The following is an 18719-nucleotide window of genomic DNA, read 5'->3' on the forward strand; positions in this document are numbered from 1 at the left end:
GTATACCAATGTCTAAAAAATTGTATATATATTCGCTTTAAGATTTCCCTTTGTAAGTGCCCTTTTTTCTTGATGCCCCCCCCCCCCCACTTTGGAAGTCGCTCGGCCGCCCCTGAGAACTATGTTTTTTTTTTAGATCTCTTACACAGAATATTGTAATGGGTTTTTCACGATGGATGTTGTTTGGAGACATCAATATTCATAAAATGTATGTTTCTATCACCAGGAAATAAAGAATTTTCTGTCTACATGAACCTTTCCTGGTTGCTGATTGCATAATACTTTTACAAGTTGATATTCCTCACCATTGGATTTTTTTTGTGGTAATATCTAAATTTCGTTTAAAAATAAATGATATCAGTCTGGTAGGCCTACACTGCAGGCAAGAGTCAGGACAAACATTTAAGCATGTTATTAATTTTATTACCACTCTGAAAAAGTTAATAACTTGGAAGGGAGGGGGTGCAACCTGCCACACGCTTCTGCTTTGATCCATTGCCGAAAATGTTTTGACACCTATCATCCCCCCCCCCCAACCACGGATACAAATCGACACCCATGCACCCAAGAAGATTTGTCGAAAAATCGTCTGTTCAAATAATCCCTCCCCGATTAAGTGCACCCCCCCCCCCCCCCCCCCCGGCACAACGGTTCCGACTAGCCTACGTATATACGAATGTATAGCTGTCGGGTACATGGGACCCGGGCTTTAACGACGTCTGAAGCAACTAGACTACTATATCTAGGGTAAGGAGGTCAAATTACGTGATTTAGACAAAGGTCAGGTGTCCTTTCCCGTGACCTTCAACTTGGGAAATATGTAACGCATGCGCAGACTATATATATAGGGTGAAATCTGAGAAGCGAGAACTGTTGCTGTTTATGCCGAATCTGGAACACGTACCAAAAATAAACATGTGCCTGGAGTTACCTTTAGGAAAATAAGATTTGGTGACTGTATATTGCATGTAAAACATGTCGAATAGGAACGATGGGATTAGGAGCAACCATTGTCGAATTGTCTTTGATTACTTAAATAATAAATTTGTTTATTATAAGTTTATATGAAAGAGGGTCTTCATCATTTCTTAAGAAAATATTGTTATCACATTTATTTTTATCCAACGAAGTATACGCGTATGTTCTGATTTTGAAGGGGCAGCGACATTACTGGGGGCACCGCTCTTACTCCGAGTCGGTAAATGAAATACAAATTGACAAAACTAATGATTTGAGCAAAGGTGTGGAAGGGGGCCGAACCGTAGCGTCTTCTTTCCACGGTCCATTTCAGCATCTATGTTCGTTCTTTTTCTTTCATTCGTTCTCTTGTCTTTTTCCCCATTTTCCATTTGATTCGGGGGCATGCCACCGTAGCTACGTCACTGACTGTTTCAGTGGCGGATCCAGGGGGACCCAAGCGGCCCGGGCCCCCTCCCGTGGGAAAAAACAGGTAATAACACGTTAATTTTACCTTTATTTGGAGACGGACCCTCTCCCCTGGTGCTCAAGGGGGGGGGGGTGCGATTTTTAAATTTTCGAGGGCAAAACAAACAAATTCGTGCTCACCACCACTGTCTCTTATAGCTCACAAGATGAATGAGATCTGGAGCATTTTTTTAGGGTGGAGCTAGCAGGTCTGAGAAAACTATTTTGAAAACTATTTCAAAATCTATGAAATACATTTTGATGTTTTAATAACAAAATATGGGTTGTATCCAGCCCTGCACATCAACAGTAATCGAATTATATTTGGATGTCACTCATAAGAAAATATGTGCTGCCGCTCAGGAAAAGAAATGGAGGTTTTTGTGTGCTCAATTAATTTCAGGCAATTAGTGTAGGTTAATGAGTGGCTAATAGAAGGGGAGGGGTGTGTTAGTACCGAAAGATACGAGTTCTGTTTGACACAGAGCAAGGAAAAGAAGCAAATATGTTAGCAACACCAGTGGCATTTATTTAAAAAACACCTCTTATTATTTTATTGACGGTGATTTTATTCCGACTGCTACATCTTAGGTAAGAGATATGCGACTTTTCACACGAATATATCATAGTATTTTTATTTTTGTTTGGTATTAATGTTCTTCATTTGATGATTCTATTTTCTGACACTCAACGCATGTGTCTAATGCCGCGGATATTTCTACTGATTGAACATCACTAACATGTCTATATATATATATATATATATATGGACTACATATAATTGTATATTTATATCGACTGATTTTATTTAAATATAGAACAATGAAACAAGAAAATTAGTCAGATCCCATAACATACTTAATTTGCTAAAAATCAGGTTTTTATTAATTATAAAATGTAATAGTTGACATAATGCTTTATCAATACATGATTCATTTTTTATGTGGAAAAGCTATTGATCTACATTGCATATCTATACAAAATATTATTCTAAATGTACATGATTACTATCTAAATAATATCTTCTTTATCAAACATCTCTTCATTAAATCCATTCCATTTCAAGTTCAAGTTTATTTCCACGTTTGGTTAAAATTAATTTAATTCATTCAATTATCGATCTGCAGTCATGATAAATATCACAATACTACATATTGCATCTGCGATTAAAAACAAAAAAAATATTCTATTTCACTTCTATTTTCTATCCACTTTCCTTAGTCCTTCTAGGACTTTACACATGGTGTACCGTAAACCTCTACCGCGATTATTCATACCACCATGCAAATCTTCAAACATCATCCAAAAAAAATATAGCCTCTTAAAACAACATTTTCTTTAAAGCTATGATTTTCATAAGTGTATAACTGACATAATCACACATTTTACATTTCTTTTGGAATTACACATTAAATATACATAATTTGTCTGTTTGGAGCAAGAAGGGCATTATCTCTGTGTTAAAGTATATGAGTTAACACCCTTCTGGCTCCAAACAGATGATATGAGCTTTATTATAATTCAAGTGTTTAAGTACATGGAATATGCTTTTACTAATTTCATAGTTAATACCATCAAGGCACTGATAAAAATAACATAATCACATGAAATAATCTATAAAGTATAATAATAATAATAATAATAATAATAATTGGCTTTATATAGCGCCTTTTTCAGAGGTTACAAGGCGCTGCTCTCTTAGATTTTCAACAATTTAAGAGGAGTTGTACAGGTAAGTTTTCAGTTGTTTTTTGAAGAAATCTACACAATGATATATGAAAAAAACTTTAAAAATGTGTGTATAATCTTTAATTTTCATTCAAGAATCACATAGATGTGATCACATGTCCATTATGAAAATCAGAACAGAAAGTCTTGACAAAAATTATCTGAAGATGAAAAGAGCTCTGCCTTTAAACATCTTCTATTCAGTACTGGTCTTTTTTAAATGACAGAGTATCTCAAGTTTGCTTAATGCTACACAGAAAAGCACATTTTGTCCATGCAAAGATGTTAATAGAATTGAGCATAAGCAATATAACTTGCAACAGAATGAAAATTTGAAACAAGCATATTGCAAGTCCTTGTTTAAGGTATGGTACATGTCAAAAATTTGTACTAATAGTTCCTAGACAATCAAAACAATTTGTTAAACTTCGGCACGGCCTAACATGCAATAATGAACATATTCATGAGTTGGAATGCAATAATTTGTTGTGCCACATATAGAGCGAGAATAACACACGATTCCGAACAGTGAATATCAAGATCTACAGCTAGCTACAAAACCTTGACCAAGAGAGGGCGTATGTATTCCAGTCCAATGCATAGCTACTTGAGAGAGATAGTTACGTTACAGGAAGTTGCTTCTGATTGGTCAGGAATTTCATGAAGCTCCAAAAACAGTTCCCTCTCATAGAGATTGTTCATAGGAGGGAACTATTTGGAGCAACATGATTTAAAGATAAAGTTGAGTTCTGGTCATGTGATTGCATTGTGAAAGAAACGTTGTGGAATCATCAAAATGATAAGAAATTTGGCACAGTCTTGGTAAGGTTACAAGCACTGTACACAGAAAGATGTATATGGGACTAATAATAATAATAATAATAGTGGGTTCTTGTATAGCGCTCATGTCAGTCAGATTTGACCCTCCTGGCGCTCCCGATTATTACCCTGGCTTTAGCACGGCTGGCATACGGCACTCTAGCATTTCAAGAAATAAATTCCTACTACATGAATATGTGGCCCAAAAAAAATCTGTCCCAATTTTTATGATGTACACATCCCATATTTAGAATATTAAGGAACCACGCTTTTCAGGGAACATTTTTTTTATCTGATGTTCTTCCACACTTGCATAATACAACGATACCGCTCACAAATTATTTTTTCACCTCTTCCCAGGACTCAACGTTCTCTTTAACCTATGACCCATCTTGTGTACCTATATACGTGCATGTCACAACTATCTCTCTCAATATGCTATGGTTCAGTGATGTAATGTATAACTCAGTGGAAGTAAATAACATAAACACACAGAGACACGATACAGACAAAAACAAAATGCAGAACTTGGTTCCATGAAGAACAATTACTACACAGACGCACAACAGTACAGTGCAAACCCAATCAACAAAGAACGCTTTAGATTGATTTACTTGAGTGAGGGATATTTATCCCTTACAGTGCAGGTTAAAACCCATCATATTTTTCATTGTTTCAAATATTCTTAGATAAGAATGACTTCTAAATCTTCTAAAAGTTCAAAAAAAGTTCATGAAATGTTAGGTTAGATACCGTGGAACAAACTTTCTATTCAAAATAATAATGGACAAAAAAAAAGCATATGATGGAAAATTGTCACTCATTTGTATTTGTGATTTTTAGGTATGATTATTTCAATGTGCTTTATTTTTTCCATGTATTTTTACAAAACCTGAGTATAAAAGGTGAGTGCTAATAAAACAAATTCAATTTAAAAAATCAACACTTGCATTATTAAAACATATACATCATTTTTTCTAAAAAGTTAAAATACCATTACAATTTTTGTTCTTCACTAACCCACATGAGACGGATTCAATTTAATTAGAGAGTGTTTAAAACTCGGTTCCTCACGCTCAGCAATCAACGGATAATGTTCCAGCGGAACAGTTTTGTCCTTGATGAGCTTATTTCTTGCCAGAGTCAATGATAGACTCTAACATCGAGAGGGCCGCTTCACCGGCATCGGCTGGGACCTGAAAGACATAAGAGGGAGGTATAACACATCAGGGGGGTGTTACACAAAGATCCTAAGTCAAACTTAACTCTAAGTTGGACTTAAATATTATGGGGAGCCATTTGTAGCCTTATAATGAAATATATTCAAAAGCAAAGTTCAAGTATTTTAGACTTTTCATGAATTCCACATCAAGAACATGAAATCTCCCAAGAAAATAGAAAATATGAATGAATTGAATCAACATTTTATGCCTTATAAAATTACTGTTACAGAATATTTTCAAAAATACTACGATTTCATAATTGTTAGGTCCAACTTAAAGATAAGTTCAACTTAGGATCTTTGTGGAACACCCCCCAGTACTGCTACATCTATATAGGGAGATAGTCAAGGAGTGAGGGAATATCAGGGTCCTGTTTCATGAAACTTGTTAAAAATTAACAAGTTACAATAAGTGATATAAGCTATCAAAATCATGGCATTTGTTTGGTTGAGAGCAAATTTGTCATAGAAATTAAGCATTTGTTATTGATAACAAGTTTTAGGAAACAGGGCCCTGATAGGAAAGGGAGGGGGAGATGGTGAGAGGGGGAGGGTGGCCATCCTCATATAGCTCATGAAAGTGTATTAGGTTAGACAGGGCACTTCTGGGCAGGTCAAAAATTTAACCCCATCTGTACTATTACATATTTGTACATGAGCCTTAAAGAGTCAAAGTGGGATTTTCCAACATTGGCACGCAAGGTGTTAAGACATTGGTGGTAAGGTACTATTTTGTCTACCCGGTACATAACCTGCTGAATATAATTGAGCCATAGATAACATCCTAGTCATAAAATAGAGTGGAGAAGAAGGAAGAAAAACTATTCCATCAAATTAGAGAATTTCCCTGATTTTCTTGACAAATACTTATGGCCCCTCGGCTTCCCCTTTGGCAGAAATCGTTTCTGCTAATTTGTCTGATGTTCTTGTCATGGATATACGTGGCCAGCTACCACAAGCGAGGGCACTGCACTTGTGGCGACCAGGGATTTTTAACTTATCGTCCATTTTAGTCATATTTTCACATTATTTTTCATCTTTGGAAACGTACTGTTATTTCAATGTCATGCATTTGATGTCTTTTTATACATTATTTTAATGTAAATGCAATATGTAAAATCCCACGATGTAGTTCCATGTCATTATTGGATGAAATAAAATTGAATTGAATTGAATTGAATTGAATAAGGAAAGGTTAGCTGACAGCAGTCCCCCCAAACCTCACTATTTTGTTAACATTTAAACTATAACAATAATGCCTAATATGTAACACAGTAGAGCTCACCATGTGGCCCGCCTTCATTATCCAGAAGAAAGCAAAGTTCTCATAGCTCTTGTAGAAGTAAGCTGTGTCTCCTTGTTTCGACTTGACATACTCAGGCGTCCATGTTGTGCTGTTGAAATGCACCAGCCCCGGCCAGGTGAGTTTCTGTACCCATAATTCAGTGCCTGAGGGAAAGAAACAATAGGGAAAGGTCAGCTGACAGCAGTCCCCTAAAGCCTCACTATTTTGATATCATTGCCTACTGGAACCAGTTGGTCCACGTATAAAGCCTATGGGAAAGCGAGGATTCAGAAGTCAATGGGTTCACATTGAAACACACATATGATGATAGCTGCTTTTATTGTAAATCATGCACATGACCATCCCAAGGGAAGATCAAGGTGCCTACAAAGTACTAAGAATTATCTTGGTTACAGCCATGCTGCCCTACAGCTTCAGTCGGTTCCTTTACAAGGGCAGCTAGGCTGAGCCGAGGTAATAATCAAATGCTCTTTGAGAGCACATGGAGACATTGATAGATATGTGCTCTACAAGAACTTTGTCTTTGTCTTCTTCTTCTACTTCTCCCTCTTCCTCTTCATTTTACTTTTCTTCTTCTTCTCCTCCTCTTCCTCCTTATTTGTCTTTGTCTTCTTCTTCTTTTTTCTTCTTCTATTTCTTCCTCTTCCTCTTCCTCTTCATTTTACTTTTCCTCTCCCTCCTCCTTCTCCCCCTCCTCCTCCTCCACATCCTTTTCTTCTTCTCCTCTTCTTTCTAATTACCAATATTATCATTATCATTTATTTATGAACACTAAAAAGTATATCCCACAAAAATAAACTAATTTTTGCTCACCAGGTGTGTCACAGATAAGATCCAACTGGCCATTGTAGACAATCACACGTAGATCTGAGTTTGTAATGAGGTCATCAACTGTATGGAAAACAAGAAGGAGGATTGATGGGGTGGAGACGTGTACCAAGAACTATTGGTGATTCTGAGACAACGAAATCACAATGAAGTCAACAAAAGCAGAAAACCACCTAGTAGGACCTCCCAAGAGACATTCAAGCAAGTTATGAAAAAGTGGCACCTAACCCCCCCCCCCCCCCCTTTATTTTAAACCAGATTATTATTTTTTTTTTTTTCTTCTTTTTTTTTTTTTTTTTTTTTTGAAGAAAAAAAAAATTGAAGGAAATATAAAAATAAAACCAGTAAATTATCAGGCCTGCCTTTGTTGCCCATACCTATTTTTATTCTTCATCCCCACTTGCCATTTAATTAGTACACACCAAAAAAAACACCACAGTTTACCATGGCATAAGTGAACAAGCCTTTACAGATTTTAATTATTGGAACCAGGTAGATGTGTGATGTTAGTATTGATGTGTTTGTGTGTAATTGGGTTTCAATCAGATATGATGATTTACATCTGGGGACCGACATTTAACGTCACTGTCCAAATGACACAACTCAGTTTCGCACCAGGATCGCCTGAGCCAGTTGGTAGGCAAAGACGGAGAGCTGGCCAAGTGAACGTGCCACTAGTGACTAGACCCAACTCACATCTCCCTAAATTTCAGTATTCTATCAAATTGAAATATTGCAAAGTGTGTGGGAGCTTACCAATACTGATGACCGGCTTCATGAAGTCCTCACTCTGCTGAGTAAATACTTCTCCGGCTTGTCCTGGAGATGAAAGTTGAAATTCAGTCAAGTCTGGCTCAAACATTACCTTATCCTAGTTTCAGTGTCATTTAATTCTCTCATTTTTGTTCTTTTCTTCTGAAGGGAATACCTTTTTCTTCTTTTCTTGAGAATATAAGTGTTCAAGATTATACAAATTTGATTGAATACTGATCACAATATAATCATTCACTGGACAGACTACATAAATCTTTCACCAAAGAAATTGATAATTCATTGAAGCTTTGCATATGGCTTCAAAAATGTATATTTCATTAAAACTACATATGCTAAAAACTACCTATTTTACAACAAGATATCTATCCTGTTCTAATCAATTACATGTGTTTATGCAATGCCACATTTTAATGAAGAAACATAGTTTGTAATCTTCATGAAATATTGTGTATTTTTCACAGAATCAGAGTAACATTTGCTAGCAATTACCCACCCATATAGCCTTATTTGTAGGTGACAAAGGAAACCGGCTAATAAAATGCCATGGCATTACACCTTCACCTTAAAGCTGCAGATAGATTAGCACTTTTAGCACAAAGAACATACCACACCACACTGTCGGGGATAACAAGCTTAGACCTAAACAATTACATTTTGCTGCAGCGACAGCAAGTTTTTTTTAAGGTGGTTTAACGCATCATATGTGAATGGTGGAATGAAGGGGTCTTACCTCCCCATGTCACACTGTCAGGGATACCAAGTTTCTTCTTGAGTGGTCCGTTCATGAGCGCACTCAGGGCGTCGTTCTGATAGACATCCAGGTGACGCCGTCTCAATTGTTCTGTGACGGCACAAAGAAAGAAATGGTATAAAAGATAGAAAGAGAAAGAGTATAAGGGTAAGAAAGAGAAATATTATAAGAGAAAGAAAGCAAAAGAAAGAGAAATAATATAACTTATAAGAGAGAGAAAGAAAAAGACATTACAGAGAAAGAAAGAGGAAAAAAGGGAAGAAGAAAAAAGGAAGAAAAAGGAAAGACGAGACAGAAGATGAAAAAATAAGAAGTGCGGAATGATGTAGAGAGAGAGAGAGAGAGAGAGAGAAGAAAAGAAAATAAACGTTTTAAATTGTAGGTTAAGTTTTCAGGGTTACACCATGTAATTTTTTCAAAGGAACAAGAGCCCTGAGAAGGAAGGGCTGGTGAGCTCTGCTACAAGCTCTTGGCTCTCAACATATTGATCTGTGCCAGTAGGGCTCTTATTCCTTTGAAAGAATTACATGGTGTTACCCTGAAAAGCTTATTTACAAATCTGTATCTCTATCACGAAATAAAAGTTTTGCTGATACTTCTCATCCTAACGTTTTTTTTGTTCTTAGTTATGTATTCTTCTAATTTCATTTAAACCCAATCGTGGGTCTAAGAAAGATGCAGTAATGTATTGGGATGATTCTTCTTAAAGATAAACTTGAGTTCTGGTAAAAAAAGAAAATGAATTCTCACAGAATCTAACGAAACTTACACTGAATGTTCAAGATTACAAATAAATGTCATGTGCCTAACAATTTTGGAAGAAAATGTATACTGGCTGAGTAATGAGCATAGAAAGATAAGGAAATCAGGGTAGTACTAGCCCCGACACCATGTGTGTTGTCCCATATACATCTATCTGTGTAAGTGATCGTTACTTTACCAAGACTCTGCCAAATTTATGATGATTTTGATGACTCTAGAACCTTGCATTACACACCATTACTTACATGCTATATGATCAACTTTTCTGATCCATTCCACACCTTTTCTTTCACAATGCAATCGCATTACCAGTACTCAAGTTTATCTTTAATTGATAAAAACTTGTACGTGAAATTATGAAATGATAAAACATGAAGAGATGCTGATATGCTCGAAAGGAAACTTACCAATAGGGGAACCACCCTTTGCATTTTCATCTGGAACATTGTGCTCCAAGATGTTGTAGAAATTCACATCGTCTGAATACTAATGAAATATAAAAAAGTAAAAAGGGAAATTTGCATTATATTACCGGTAGTCATTAATATAAGGGAATTTCAACAACAAAAATGGAAGGGTAAATTCACTGAGATCTAAAGTATCCTTACATACATGTACAGTCTAAAATAGCAAACAGTAAAAAAAAAAAAAAAAAAAAAATAAGAATAATGATACAAAAGTAAACTAAAAATTCATTCAACAAAATTTACATCCATTATAAAGTCTTTAGTTGCTTAATCACCTGACATTCACTCCTACAACATTTGCTGATACGACATTCGCTGCAGTCTTTATTTCATCAAAGATATAGGCTTACAATTAGGATTTAAATTGGGTTCTAAGTTAGGTTTAGGGTTAGAGTTAGGTATTGGGTGTTTGCTGTCGGGTTGAATTTAGGAATTCGGTTTAATGTAGGAAAGTGACCACGGAGTCATTGACACCACCACAGCATGTGTAGTGGAACCAATTCATCACTAGAAAAAATGGCTCACCGTTTCAATCACATTTTCTGCCTCACCCCATAGCTCGGTGGATCGACTGTAGTTCCCTTGGTCAAAGGCTTCTTTAGTCCTCTCTGCAACATCCTGCACGGCCGCAAAGCCAACAGAGTCTAGCAAAGACTATCAAGAAATGAAAAGCAAAGAAAGTGGCCTTTGAGTCGAGTCTGATCTACCTGGAGCGGCGACCAATTATCTTAGTTTTTTAACAAAGAGAACCCCAGTTACACCCCCAAAATGACAAATTATCAGGAAAACATAATTATTGGTTATCCATGGTAATGTATTTTATTATTTAGTGTACATAGATGTGTTGTGGTTCAACGGATAAACCACCGGACCGTGGATCACATGATTTGTGGTTCGAGTCTCGCCGCAACACTGATGCCCTTTGGCAAGACATTAATCAATATTTGCCACTCTCCACCCAGGTGAAGTAAATAGGTACCCAGTAGAAAGAAATTCCTCGAATGCTATAGCTCCTTAATATGCGGCTCAGCTACAACCGGGGTAATAATATGATACTTTGTATTAATCGCAGTAGAGTATATTCATATAGTAGCTGCGATATTTAAATGGACCAATTATTATGAAACTCTACTGTCCATTAGGTATCATTCTAATTCTTCTTGTCTCATTCTTATTCATCAATAATAGAAAGATCATAGCCACAAGATGATAATAAAAGAAGTTTAAACACTCACTGTTGCCTTCAGGTATGGCCCCCATGTCATCACATAATCTGAATTAAATGAAACAAATTTAATAAGAAATTAAATGGAGTATAAAAGATTAATATTATGGTCGAACATGTGTAGTAATAGTAGTAGTAGTTGTAGTAGTGATAGTAGTATTAATAGTAGCAGTAGTAGTAGACTACTACTCCTACTACCACCACCACCACCACTTTTACTACTACATCTACTACTACTACTACTACTACTACTACTACTACTACTACTACTACTACTACCACTTCCACGACCACTACCACTACCACTATCAATACCACTAACACTACCACTACTACTACTACTACCACTACCACCATCACTCCTAAAACTACTATTATTATTATTCTAATCATCATCATAATCATCATCATACTATGAAAATGATCTAATTATTAATTTAATGACCACTTACCAACAGGTGAGATCCAGGAGTCTCCCATGGCAAAGCCCTTGAAATCAGCGCTAACTTTACCAGCTTGAATGGCCTGTGAGAAGAATATTTTGAGACACAAAGCGGTTTAACTACAGTATTATATGGATATTTTCTATATCATGGCTACATTTCAAAATAAAGATAAGAAAAGTGATATTATTGCTGGAATAAAAAAAATGTCATTCATAAGCAGATTGTACACAAAAAGATGTTTTCAAAGATAAATCTTTGGTTTGTTGATATCAGGTTTGATTGTGCAGTCAACCCTCCTTTAGCAACCACCTGTGTAGAAAGGCCACGGTTCTCGTTTTCTTTTGTTTTCTTTGAACAATAACTCTTATTTCATATATGCATTAAAGTATCCTTGGCATTAAGACCAACCGCCCATTGAGACCACTTCCATTGTCTCCCTTGAGAGGTCTTTATATACAGGTTGCAATGCACATCAATTATCTTTATCAAGTTCATGATTTAAACATTAAAAAATAAGTATATTCAATATCCAATCTATTCAAAACATTGCCTGGAATTTGTAACTACTGCATAGAAAGAGGAAAGGAATATCTTCAGTACAAGACTGTAAGTTTTGTAATTCTCTCAAATATTTAGAAATTTCACTAACAAAGTTGTAAATTTTATATTGTATACCAGGGCCCTGCTTACAAGCACCCTGCTTATTAAGGGTATCCCTCCATTTTTATGTTTATATTATTAGTTTAATACAATGTGTCAATACTATGTTATATTTGTTCTTTTTTAAAGATGGAAAATAAATTGAATTGAATTGAAGACAAAAAAAATAGGGCAGGAAACTGTGGGACCTTCAGCACATCTGGACCATTGTTGTCTGGTTGGAGACAGGATATGAATCACATCGTGTGAGCTTTTAAAAGTCTGTTCCAAGAAGTAGACGGTCATTTACCCATACCACAATGAAAATCATAAGGCATTGTTTTGCTAACTAATGTAACTGGTGAATAATCAGCTTCAATCACTTAACAGAAATTACAGCGGACTTTCTAAGAGCTGATTAAACTCTGGTATAACAATTGGAGATTTTGATAATCATTATTTCTTGAATTTGGAAGTGTTGATGGAAGATGCAAAGGAGATCATCAAGCTTTAATCAAATTTAAAGGAAGAACACTTCCAGATGAAGTTTCCAAAAATGTATATCAAAATAGACAATAAACAATACACATTCAAAGTTAAAGTGACTAACACTCTAGCTTTTCACAATCACAAGTGGGTCACTATAGACAATACTTTATAGTGCTGAGTGAATAACAGCTTCATACAGGTAATAATAATAATAATCTGGACTTATATAGCGCTCAATACGAAATACCATCTATATTCGCTCTAAAGATATTATTAACCCGGTCATCGGCTTCCTTCATGCAAATTGTGCACCATCTCCACTCCATGGGGAATATTCCTACCATATGGTCACCGACTCACCATGAGGGCATATGGCAATTACTAACAGAAAGGCTTTCATCATCCTACCAGGTTCCCATTTCTATCCTGGATATGGAGTGGCAAATGTAGATTAATGCCTTGCCAAAAGATATTAGCACAGTGTCAGGGATCTAACCTGTGACCTTTGCATTTCAAATTGAGTGCTTACTTAAACCACTCGACTATGACACGTCTACAGTTAAATAGACTTGCAAACAATCACTCACCTGCAGGAGTTTTTGACTGAATGCAGCTGTCATTTTCCCACCATATGACTCAGAAAATATGTAGAAGGGAATTTTCTAGATGAAGAAGGTGATGAAAGTAAATAACACATTAACCATATTATATTGTATAGCATAGGAATTTTCACATCAAAGTCTGTTTTAACTCTTGTTACAAACAAAACATTACACAAGAAAACATGTATACATTTGGTAATAGCCGACATTATATTCCACATACTAAGAATCTTGCTCTACGATTGGTCAAAAGTAAATCACGTGATGAAAGATAGTTCGCCCATCATTGATGGAAGAAAAGTTTGTTGCACTGTGTAGATAGTAGTACTATCTACACAGTGCAATGCACTTTCACTGAAGATAGAAGTACTATCTACACAGTGTAACGCACTTTAATTGTATACGCTGCATATTGCTCTCCTCTTTAAGCGCTTTTAGTGTTAGTACGCGAACTTTGGTCACGCGCGAATTAAATGGTCACACCACCATATACTGCATGCACTGTACGTATCGTACACCTTTTGATGACTTGTTGCTCTAACATGACAGAAGAAGTGAAATGTTTCTGATGTGGAATATAAAGCAAATAATCACCTTTTGGTTTCAGGCGATGGCAAGCTATCACTTTCTCGGCGATATGAATGTATACGCTATCTTTCCTCAGCTTCGCTTCGGAAAGATAGCTACATCCAGATCGCCTCGGAAGTGATAGTTTGTCCCATCACCTTCACCAACGGTAGTTATTTGCTTACTGTATTTCAAATGAAAAATGTTCACATCATCTTTCAAAGCTGCACTATTCACAATACACTCTTTTTTTTACCAAGCCTAAGTACAAAAACATGGTTACCAGTATATGGAAGTTTCACTCAGACCATTTTCGTGATATAACCAAATTTAATGAATACATCTTTTTGAAGTGCCTCGATTCAAATAATTCATTTACCTGTAATGAATGATTGTATTTCAACAGTCAGAATGCAAATTGCAAACATTACGTGTTGTTAGGTAAGACAAGTCATGTTTGTCCTACCTAGCAACATTTAATGTATGCAATTCGTATTCTATTGAAATACAATTATTCATAACAGGTGAATGAAATAATTTTTTACATGGCACTTAACAAAGATTTCCGCATTAAATTTTATTACGTTACCCTTTCTCAATGACTTATTCCTCTATAAAAAAGATGAATCAATAATCACATGTCACAACTGAAAGTCCTCTAAAACATTAAATACTGTTTCATCTAAATTGAATTTAGATCCTTTTTCAGGACACCACATTTTGGGACAGTTATTATGAATGAACAACAGTAGTAAAATGTGATTTAAAGTGCTTTGTTTTAACTGATATTAAACGTTACAATGGAGTTATTTTTCTTCTTCTTGTTGCTTCATTGATTATTTTAATGAAAAATGTAGACCTCTTTAAATAGTCCACACACATTATTAAAAACCAGAATTCCTGGGAAGAATATGCAACCCACATCATGGAAGGGGAAAAGAATACCCCTCTTCCAGTTTTGAATAATTTTTTACTGCAGTTAACTAATACGACGTACCTGAAATTGAGGTAGTTTGTTGAAGAAAGCAGTGATACAGGTGACTAGATCATCTGCAATCTGGCTGACATTTGTTGTATAAGCAGATGAGTCTGTGACATAACTGTAGCCAGTTCCAACAGGGTTGTCGATATAGAGTATGTTAGCGACAGAAACCTGAGGTTAAGGAAGAGAGTAAAGAGAAATAAAATGACAATATCATTCATTACTTTCATTCATTACAGTGATGTTATATGTATGCATTCATTATTCTATGAAATTTGTTAATGTATGTGATTCAATTATGTAATCAAAGCCAGCAATTCTGAGTCATAAAGCCGGTAAAAATATGATATTCCATTGGTTTTGTTATGACTTAGTCCAAGGCCAAAGATAAGGCTAACCATATACGACCTCAAACTGGACTTGATTACAAAAATGATATAGACCACTTAATTATTGGTACCCTTACCAAGTTTTCAAGTTGTCTACTTGAATAGTTTGAAAATCCTCCCCCTCCTCACAAAAACAAGGATCTGAAGAAAAATCTACTTACCCAAGTGGTGTTTCTAGGATTCTGGTTGACATCGAGCGGTCCGATCTCCTGGAAATTACCAAACCCTGTGGAGGATCCTCCTGGACCTCCCTGGTAAGAGTGACAGACAGATAATTATGTGGACATTGAAAATATGAATTAAAGGTATAATCCAACCTCTCTGGCGTAAGAAAATATAAAGTTTGTTTCTAACAAAAAACAGTTATGCAGAAAGCAGTGGTGCAAGAAAGTTGATATGTGTTCTCTTGTTGAGGGCAAAATCCAGCAAATTCTTTTGAAAGAGAAACAACTTACAAGATTGTTTGAAAAAATCTGAAAATCTGAATGTTAAATGACTGTCATGATGACTGTACATGCTTTGATGGAATGATAATACCTGATATCAGTCATTAAGTAGTATCATAAATTTGCATTAAGATTGCATCATTATAAAGATGATGCATTATTTTGTATACAGGCCAGCATCTTCAAACCTAGATATTAGCCGTAACTAAGAGGACAAGCTTTCTACAACATGGGGTTCGTTATACTTCAAGGGAAATTCCATCCTGATATTAAGTTGGTTTTAATACAAGCAAAAATGTATAAATCTCAATCAGATTAAGCTCAAAGTTTCACCAATTTATTTCTCTAATTTGTCTACTTTTATTAAACCAAATCAATATCAGGTAGGACTTCCCCTTTAAAGAACAAGACAGTAACTTTTGACATTGTATTCTTTTACATCATCATTGTCCATCTCTCTATCATTAACCTACCTGTAGCCAGAGAACCAACGGCACGGAGCTGAAGGGTTGCTGGGTGGAGTAGTAGAGCCACCAGAACATGTTGGCCTTAGGTCGGACACCGACATAGCCCCAGTCCTGCTTGGGTTCCTTGTGATTCTGTTCGCAGTCACCTTTGCAGTTTGGTGGGGCAGCTAAAGGATTAGGGGATATGACATACCGTTAACAACTAAATTATCCATACCCCTTGTAAATTTGATGTTTCCAATCCAATCCAATCCAAAAGATATTTGATATACGGTAGCGCCTTCTCTTTGTAGTTACAAAGCGCTGCACACAGGCTCCACAATGTTTACTGTGTTCTTTGTAACTTGTAAGGAGGATTGGTTGAATTAGGGCCTTTGTTGAATATTTTTGGATGCAAGCTATAATATGTCACATTCTCGAGAAACAGGAATCAGACAATTAATGTTTCACATATACCCGGTACTTAAAAAATTACAAAACTTCATAAGGGCATGGATAATGTAGTTGTTAACTGTATACTCAATTTCACACACAAATATTGTACTTGGAAATCGTCTTTCAAAACTAGACCAAAACTACAAGATACCAACAGTTCTTTTCAGAACCACACGCTTCAACTTGTTATGATCTGCTCGCAACCTTCGCGATCTTGATAACTCCAGAGTCCAGATTCAATGTGAATTTTTCACAAAAATTTATAATGATTAATAAAGGTGTAATCAGTGATTGTCACTGCTAACTTACTACAATAAATAAACCTGAAATTCAAATATTCCCATCATAGAACAGAATGCCAATTTCAGGACCAAAATTATTATTATTTGTTTTCAATGAATTTGATGGCAACCATATATATTTCCCTCCATTAATTTATAAGAAGGCCAAGATTGAACGCAGAATAAATCAGGGCATTCATTGTTCAAAGTATGTAGGTTAATTTTGTGAAAGCTCTCTGTTTATTATAAAGATTGATGAAGAAAATCATTGTGGTACGGTTTCGATTAGCGAAGCCGCCAGACCTCCGCCAGCTCCCCGGATGAAGCGGACGAGTCAAGCATGCAGTGCAGTGGAGTGCAGTGTTTAGTGTTGTACTGAGAATGTCTGTGAGCTGTGCAGTTCACTTACCGTTCACTAGCATCACAAATGCTATGATGCCGATGCTGGATGATAGAATTAAATTCATGATGGCTGATTTCATCTATCACAGTATCAAGCAGAATATCGATGACAGAAGAACTAGAAAGCTGAATGAAAATGATGTTTTTCTCAAAGGAGTCAGTGCAGAGGCAAGCGTTGTTTTGTGTTCTACGATCAACCGCCCACATGCATCACGTGCACCGTACAAGTGGCTAGAAGAAAAGTGGTCAGGTGACTATTTTAGTAGTCATATGACCACATATGACCAGATTTGGCCCCGCCCTCCAAGAAAGTTGAAATTGCATCACGGAATGCCGCAAAGTGAAAAAGGTAAATGACCATTTACATAGAGCATGTCACAAATATAATGAATAAAACAACACAAAAGGGCACAAAAGTACGAACGTTTAAAAAAAAAATCAAAAAAATATAAAAGATTGAGAAACAAAAAAACAAGAAAAGACAAAAAAATGATGAAAAAAAGAAAAGAAATAACAGACAGGAAAATCTTCTTTTTTCCTCTATTTTGTCAGGATCAAATTAATTGTGAGTTGTCTTATAACTCTTATAGGATTACCATAAGCAATAGAAATATTAAAGTGATTTCTGTAGTATAAAGTCAGTGATCATTTCTTTTTTGAACTGTCAAATTTTCATTTCAATAATTCCCCTATTTTTTTTAAATTCTAATCGTCACTACTTCATGAAGCGGCGGATCGTGGATTCTTGGGGTGCAGGGACTTAATGGTGTAAGTCTGGCGCGTACGCAGGGGGGGGGTTAGGGGTTAACCCCCCCCCCTTTGGTAATTTTTATGTGTGTATTTTGGAGGAAACCCCCCCCCCTTGTTATTTTTTTTAATTAAAACAAAACAAAACAAACAAAAAAATTATACCAATGGCTGATCTAAAAAAGGTGACCTAACACCCCCCCTCCCCAAACCCCAAAGGAGCAAAATGTCAAATTTTCAAATTTCGAGACCAAAAAAGGTCCTCTTACCCCCCCCCCCCCCCCCCCCCCGCTTATTCAGCGGTTGGCTGAGTCGTTGCGAAATTTTCGGCCCGATTTAAAAATGTTAACCACCCCCCCCCCCCCCCCTTGAAAAAATCCTGCGTACGTGCCTGGTGTAAGTATTGTTTTAAGAAAGTAAAGGGGCTATCACCTCACCTTTTCCCGACTCATTACATTTCATCTGACAAGCAGAATTTTTTTTGTTGTTTTGTTTTTTGTTACTACTTATAATGTTTTGA

General features: G+C 36.0%; 1 protein-coding gene across 1 annotated transcript; it reads right to left on the reverse strand.

Annotated features, from left to right (window-relative positions):
* Window positions 1-4556: 4556 nt before the first annotated feature.
* LOC580546 (retinoid-inducible serine carboxypeptidase) lies at window positions 4557-17653 on the reverse strand. Its single transcript, XM_030985772.1, has 14 exons — window positions 17460-17653; window positions 16341-16501; window positions 15583-15672; window positions 15048-15203; window positions 13469-13543; window positions 11760-11832; window positions 11318-11355; window positions 10608-10736; window positions 10023-10101; window positions 8833-8943; window positions 8085-8147; window positions 7314-7391; window positions 6480-6643; window positions 4557-5168 (listed from the first exon to the last, which is right to left on the reverse strand). The coding sequence occupies exons 1-14, from the start codon at window positions 17530-17532 to the stop codon at window positions 5100-5102; spliced, it is 1359 nt and encodes a 452-aa protein (XP_030841632.1). The 5' UTR covers window positions 17533-17653; the 3' UTR covers window positions 4557-5099.
* Between the last annotated feature and the right edge of the window lie 1066 nt (window positions 17654-18719).

Source organism: Strongylocentrotus purpuratus, unplaced genomic scaffold, assembly GCF_000002235.5.
Source record: "Strongylocentrotus purpuratus isolate Spur 01 unplaced genomic scaffold, Spur_5.0 spur5_scaffold_15, whole genome shotgun sequence".
Lineage (NCBI taxonomy): Eukaryota > Metazoa > Echinodermata > Echinoidea > Camarodonta > Strongylocentrotidae > Strongylocentrotus > Strongylocentrotus purpuratus.